We start from the raw sequence: 7215 nt of genomic DNA, 5'->3' as shown, positions 1-7215 counted from the left end.
CCCGTCGTGGTTTATTCCTTACATAATAATGTCATAACTGCTATAGTATAATCAAATAACAACATATAAATTGCTAACTTGCCACCGCCAAATCCGCAGAGCGGCAATGAGCACACGTTCTCCTGTGTAGCACCTTCCTCTAGCCACTCATTTCTCTCCACACCACAGTCCAACTGAGCGGCGATGGCGCAGTCAATGCGGAGGAGTGCGCTTCAGTTAGTTGGAAATGGTGTTGGTCAACCAGCAGGGGGCACTCTCCCCTCTGAACCAAACAGAAATTCAGTTCCCCAGCACAGTAATGAAACACTGTGCTGTAAAATGTGTTTTCCTTTATTTAGATGAGCCATTAAAGACTGCAGTAGTGGTGTTAACCCCAGTGATCACAATGTTTGCTTACTGCTTTCTTACACTTTTAGGGAGACTGTAATGGGCATCAACAACACTCATATTTTTTTACGACAGGATCACACAGAGAGGCATCGATATTTTTCAATGCAGTCACGTTTATTGGCCTTTTCTAAGCACAATTACTAAGCAGCCAGATGTGCTGGCAGATGGTTCCAAGAAAATTTACCATGGAATTTTCACAATGTTTACTAAAAAATAAATACAAGACAAAGTGTTGCACAGCTCAAAAATATACAAAGGCTAGGAATTAATGTAAACTTTGAAAACATTTTTTTTTACAAAAGAAACATCTTTGCAACAATTTAAAAAGAACCTATTTACAAATTTGTACAAAAATACAAAACCGATGCAAGTCCATTAACTTGTAGCTTTCAGCCTGAATGAAATGCATCTTGTACCGAAACAGTTACACTGTAACCTTTTTTGTTTGTGTGTCTGTTTACTTGTTTGTTGTTGTTTATATTTTTTTTTACACATGTAACCAAATCCAATTAATGTTGCTTACACCTTTACACATCTGAATTTTTTGGCAAATTTCTGTCCTCCAAACCTCCGCTACCATCCTGCTTAAACCCGCTTTATTAAGAACGATGTAGACTTGGTAAATGGAAACTCAAACAGTCTTCAAAATAATCCCACATAAATATAAATAACAGGTACAGCAAGAAAAAATGCAGAAACTTCACAAACTTCACTATATCAGTGCAAATGTGTATTATATATATTTTTTTAAACATTGTAGTGATAGTTCACAGAATCATTTCCCATTATGTACCCTGTTAAAAGGTGGCAGTTAAAACAGTCCTAAAATGAAAATCTTGCATTCTTGATGCTAACCACAGGCAAGTAGATCTTTAGAATACAAAGCAGTGTTAAGATAATGAACTTATATTGGGACTCAGTCTAGCCTCAGTGCAGTTTATGGTTTAATATGAATAATACATTTCTATTCCTCACACAACATTTTTGGCTTGGTGGTCACTGAAATTAAAATGTTAAGTAATGGAAACTGTCATGTATGCTTAAAATCCATTATCCCAAGTTAACATCAAACTGCACAAAAGGACTGACATGCCTCAGGAAATGTGTAGCAAAATTGAAGCTGTCGTGTCCCTTTCCTTAGTGTTTATAATTTAGGCCTGAACAAAGTTAACAGTTAGCACACTACGTTTGAGTTATTTGATAACGTCTGTGGAAGAAATATGGCTACATCGATACTGTGATTGATTTCATGTCACTAGTGAGAAAAGTGAGTTTCTGAAAAGCACCTCCATGTGTGATATTTATTCAAGGATTCCACAGAACACTAGCTGTGCTCTGAATAGAAGAGACAGAAAAGACAACAAGCGTCTGATATGAGGGGGAAATTATTATCGTGAAATGCGGCCACAGGCTTTCAAGATTCAGAGCACTTCTATGGATAATAAAGCTGTATTTCATATACTGTAGCTGGGATGCCAAGACAGCAAGTTCACGTCATCATCGAACAGTTCATATCAGTCTATTCATTTCATCCACAAGGTTGATATGCTCTCTGATACGTAGTCTGCTCAACCAGTGTCTATTTAAATAAAGCTTTAATGTCTTTTTTTTTCTAGATAATCTTTATAAAGAAAATAAGTCTCTGGATAAAATATTTTGTCCTTAAAATATCTTCAATTATTATCATTTTCATTAAAGTGTAATATTTCATATAAAGATTTTTAATAGATTTACTAGACCTATAGGTATTAGCCAAATACTAGTAGGAGACTACATAAATTCTCAAAATGTTCAACTCCTGGTTATGTCTTCAACAGTATTTAAATAAAACTTATGCTAAATTACAACTAAACCAAAGAAGAGAAACCAGCCATAACATTACATATGGGTCAAATTGCAAAGAATTAAACAAATTAAATGGGGAAATCCAGATGCTGTGGTAAACAGCAGAAGACATCACAAAAATACACATTTTATCCCTGACCTCGCCCCCCTCCAACAGGTTATGAATTTGAATCTCTATCTAATTCTACTTTACTGCGATTAGACACTAAAATGACAACTACACTATATAAAAAAGGAAATTACAAACTACAGCCAAGACAAACATGGCAACTCGAACCTTCAGCCTAAAGTTCCATTCCTGCAGAACACCACACCCTTGTCCCCAGAAAAACTCATGATGGAATATTGGTCGATTGACTCAGCTACAGGATTCTAAATGGGAATAATTTAGAGCGTCGCCGTTGCGAACAGTATTTCAAAAGGCTGCTGCTCGGAGTTCAGTGCCTCTCCACATACATATCCTAATTTCCTCTGTTGCACTTTCCTCTTTCCCCCTCTCCACATTTCATATTTCACACCAAAGTAAACACTAACTACAAAATATCATCTCTATTCCTCTCCTCTTCCGTCTCCCTCTTTCAGACCACTCTCCCTCTGTAAAACCACCAGACTTCACTATTGCCATTGCTCAAACTTCTCTCCATCCATTGTGTAGGACTAGCCACATTCCACATCCCTCACATTCCAAAATTTTTTAAAAAATCATCCCACAAAAGATTGTCACGTTATTTCACTAAACAGATAATCCCCACTCTAGATTAGTTTTATTTTTTCCTTTTTTTTCTCTTTTTTTTTTTACAGCTATTGAACATACCAATAATATAGATTCAAGTGACTGAAAAAGAAACGTGATATCCTTTCTTATGGTATCTCTTTACATCTGCCATTTTCTTTTCAATACTCCATAGTTTTTTTATTGCATGCTTTCAATTGAAAAGGCTTGTAAACATAAAACGGAAAATGAAGATGCTGCATCTCTGCTGACTGCAGACGTTTGTTCAGCTACGTGTACGACAATGAATGTAAAATCTAGTGGTTCACAGCTTTTTGCCCCCACATAGCTTGCACAGTGACAGTTCTCTGAGTTTTTACTATTTTTTGTTTCGTCTGTGTTCAGGATTGGATTCACCTGAAAGTGTGACACCACTAGTTAGCTAACAGCATATATATGATTGCAGGTATTCACGGAATACATCTGATCATTTTTAATGGTTCTACACCCAGCCCCCAAGAACTGATGATATACTTACTCAAGTAACCTTAATCAGTAGGGTTGGCTTCAGCCAATTCTAATGTAGTTCTTATGAAAATAGTATATGCTCTCCCAAGCATAGGCTGCTGGCAATCACGCTAACATGAAGCAAAACCGAACCTTTCCACCAGAACTGAAGGTTTGCTTTTTCTATAGCCTAAAGGTAGCGCGGCTCACATGTTTGTGGTTACAAATGCTACTAATGTAAAGGTCGCAGCCCGTAAACAGTAAATGCTAGGCTTCTTCTTTGCGTGTCTTAGGCCAATGCATCTAGTTTGACGACCTTGAAAGCTTGTGTGTCATTTTAAATGTATGATAGATCTTGTCATAAATGTCTTTATAGCTTTATATTCATTATATGTACACACAGTTAATGGCATTTATCTTATCAAGATTTCATCAAGGGATACTCTTGAACAATTAAGATCAAGTGCAAAGGATTTGTATGTTTAAAAACAGAAAACACAATTTAAAACTTCCAGCCAGTCAATGTGTTAAAGGCCCCTTGTAATGGAGGAACATCAGTTATCAGTCATTTGTGATGATATTCAAAAAATAGCTGTATAGAATATCAAATCCCCTGTATGCTAAGACCCCTTTGACATAAAGGCCACTGTTAAGATTGTCCGTTGTGCACCTGCTAGACAGGTCTGTGTTTAAGGTTCCACAAATATGTTTCCCTTCTTGTGCACTCTCTAAACCCCTGCAGTTTTACACTAGCTTTTAGACTACTGCAGTGCAGTACACTTTATACATTACGTAATATATACATTAGGGGTGGGCACAAAGAAAATAGTGGTTGATGTAGCTATTTAAATAAACATCACCAGATTTATTAGCTTTATTTATTTTTTAATAAAAGGTCTTAAAGGTGTTAAACCATAGCAAAACAGCAGTTTAGTCTAATCAGCAGAACTGCTCTAATATGGTCTCCCTTGCATCAATGGAAAAGAAAAATGATGCAAATATTTGGGAATCAGCAGGAATGGAAGTTGTGAGGATTATATGCAATGTAAAGCTGCCGCCAAAAAATAAAACTATTTCTTCTGACAGTATATTATTATTATTATTATTATTATGGATGAATTCTCAATTTTTAAGTGCTCAAGCACAACAGCTAGAAATGCCCATCCCTAATATATATGTACAAATGAACAATGCACAATTTATATGTGTATATCTATTTGACCCTTTGCAAGGCTACATATCAAGGTTCCCTTGATATAATGTGGACCCCAGTAACAATCTAAATTACGTAGTTCACACAGCTTAATTTACATATTGCAAACATTTGATCTAGGTATGATTTCCCACTTCGTCTGACTAAAAGTGTTTTAAACTGGCTCTTTTCGTGATGAAGACATTAGACAATGACAAAGTTTCCCTAAAAGGACCGTGTACAGAAGACACTGATGAACAGTAAATGGGAAATGGTAGTTCCAACGACTAATATAGTGAGATAGGTGCGTCCTCTCTCACCCACCTCCCCTCTCCATTTAGTGTGTTGTCTTTTCATTTAAAGTTACAGAAGAAGTTTACAAATTCATCACAATATGTGCTTCTTTACTTCTTTTTTCTTGTCTGTTTTTTTTTTTCTTTCCCAGGTCTGGTCAAATGCATATAGAAAAAATAGGTCCATTGACCACATCTTTCTGACCCATTGGGTTTTTCCTATTTTGCACTTTTTTTTAATTTTTTTTTTAGAAAAAATAAGTCTGTTTTTTTTTTTTTCTTTCTTCATCTTCTTTCTTTTCTCCAGAGGATAAACGGAAGCCGAAGAGGCGCGCTGCGCGCCCACCGCACGTCCCCCTAGGAGGAGGAGGCCTGCGAGGACCGGTCATCGTGTGGGCTGCCGTCCGAGTTCTCCGTCTCCCCCTCGGAGATGGCCTGCATGGGCGCGGTGTAGAGCCGGCACCGCGCGCTGTAGCGGCTGCTGCTAGCCGCCGGCGGCACGCGCGAGCGGCCCTGCCTGGAGGCGGCGGAGGCCTGGTACAGCTTCGGGGAGAAGCCCTCGACGTTGGCCCGGGGGAAAGGGCCGGGGGGGTGCTCGCCAGCCGAAGGCGACTGCTGCAGCGGGAAGGGCAGCTCCTCCGGTTCCCGCGGGCTGTCGCCGGGGCCCAGGTCGCCCGGAGACTTGGGCGTGATGGGACTCTTCAGGATCTCCGTGGCCGACATGCGGTAGCTGGAGTCGGTTCGGCTGCCCTTCTTCAGCAGCAGCAGCTTGAACTCCTCGTTGGAGGTGCTGGACTTCTTGGCGCTCCTGTAGATGGGGCCCGGCGGTCGTTGGGAGCCGGCTGTCGGGGTGGTCGGGGTTGAGGGGGCATTTGGTGAGGTTGCCGTGGTGTTTGAAGGGGGGGCATTGCCTGAAGTGGCACTCGCACGGTTCCTCGCATTAGGATCTCCCGAGTCCTTTCTTCCAAGAACTTTCCTTTTGGATCTACAGCCAATAAGAAGCACACTTGTTTTAGCAAACACACTTGTGCCGCTAAGGGAAATCTAACACAACGTAATATAACAGAATTTCCAAGATAGGAATAACTGGAATATCTGGGATGGAATGAAAGCCTTTCGGAAATCTGAAATATTCAGAAAGTTTGAAAGTGATGTAAGCATAAACCATTTTTAAGAATTTTAACTTTTAGATTTTTGATAGGAATTGTGTAGTTTCATTACAGTACCTTTACTTAAATCACAAATGAACAGACCAACAGTAAACAGGGCCTCATTTGAACATTGATTAATTTTTCTCTACTCCTGAAGGATAAATCTCCTTTTCAGAGGTCCACTATCTGTGGCCTCTTATGCAAACTGTCATTCTCCTTTATATGAAGCACTTTTACAAATTACAGTCTTGAGCAATAGTACCACGACATGCCCCATTGTCTCATTTTGATTGTAATGCAAGGTTTTTTTAATCAATGGAGTGCGTGAATCCTTTTCATTTAACTCACAATTTTTTTTCATCACTGATAATAGGGAGCTTGATAAGATATAATTGCATATTCTGCATCCAGTGTCATACCCCAATCAGTAGACCATTCTGTTCGTAGCTCTTAAGTTATCTACTGTAATGCTACTGAAATTGTAAATTGCAATGTGTTTTTTTTGTCCTAATTACATTTTTCCTTGTTTTTTTTCATTTAATTATTTATTTTTATTTTTTACCAAAAAGGCACAGTAGAAGAAGCACGTCACCTGTGAATCATAGCAAACAGGTCCTCGGTTGTGCGCACTCTACTAGGGGACAGAAAAACGCTGTCATCCTCAGGTTTCGTCTCATCAGTCAGGGGAGAGATTGCGCTGTCACTGGGTGTCGACTCTGGAAAACAAAGAGAAGCTAACGTTCCATTATATTTTCCAAATATATTTTAAAATATATTTTTTAATTTAAATATTTTAATATATTTTAACATATCAATTTATTGACATAGCGGAGCTGTTAATTCACATTAAACATTGCATTCAAAAGCAATTTCCCCAGTTGGATATTTGTTAAACCAATTATTATCTTGTCTAAAGGAATAGCAGTAAGCATAAATGCTACAATTATCACTGTAAGTGAAGTTGTGTAATTGCATGAAACTAATTGATTACCATATGGAAAATATATCTAGCAAGACAAATATTTGGCTAGCTAACAATTATTACAAGCTAGTAAGCATTTCTCTGTTTCTATTTACAATACGCCTTTTGACATTGGACTAACGTTAGTTTGTATCTAATGAATC

The 7215-nt window shown here is 38.4% G+C and overlaps 1 protein-coding gene across 1 annotated transcript in view; it reads right to left on the bottom strand.

Moving 5' to 3' along the window:
- Positions 1 to 483: 483 nt before the first annotated feature.
- LOC135240374 (actin remodeling regulator NHS-like) overlaps positions 484 to 7215 on the bottom strand; it is a 101451-nt gene continuing 94719 nt past the window's right edge. The window contains exons 8-9 of the mRNA XM_064309759.1: positions 6683 to 6806; positions 484 to 5924 (exon numbers count right to left, since the gene is read on the bottom strand). Of these exons, the coding sequence (XP_064165829.1) occupies positions 5297 to 5924; positions 6683 to 6806 (752 nt within the window). The 3' untranslated portion in view covers positions 484 to 5296. The remainder of the gene's footprint in view (positions 5925 to 6682; positions 6807 to 7215) is intronic.

The sequence above is a fragment of the Anguilla rostrata genome, chromosome 15 (assembly GCF_018555375.3).
Source record: "Anguilla rostrata isolate EN2019 chromosome 15, ASM1855537v3, whole genome shotgun sequence".
Taxonomy (NCBI): domain Eukaryota; kingdom Metazoa; phylum Chordata; class Actinopteri; order Anguilliformes; family Anguillidae; genus Anguilla; species Anguilla rostrata.
This window is presented reverse-complemented; position numbering and strand designations above follow the sequence as displayed.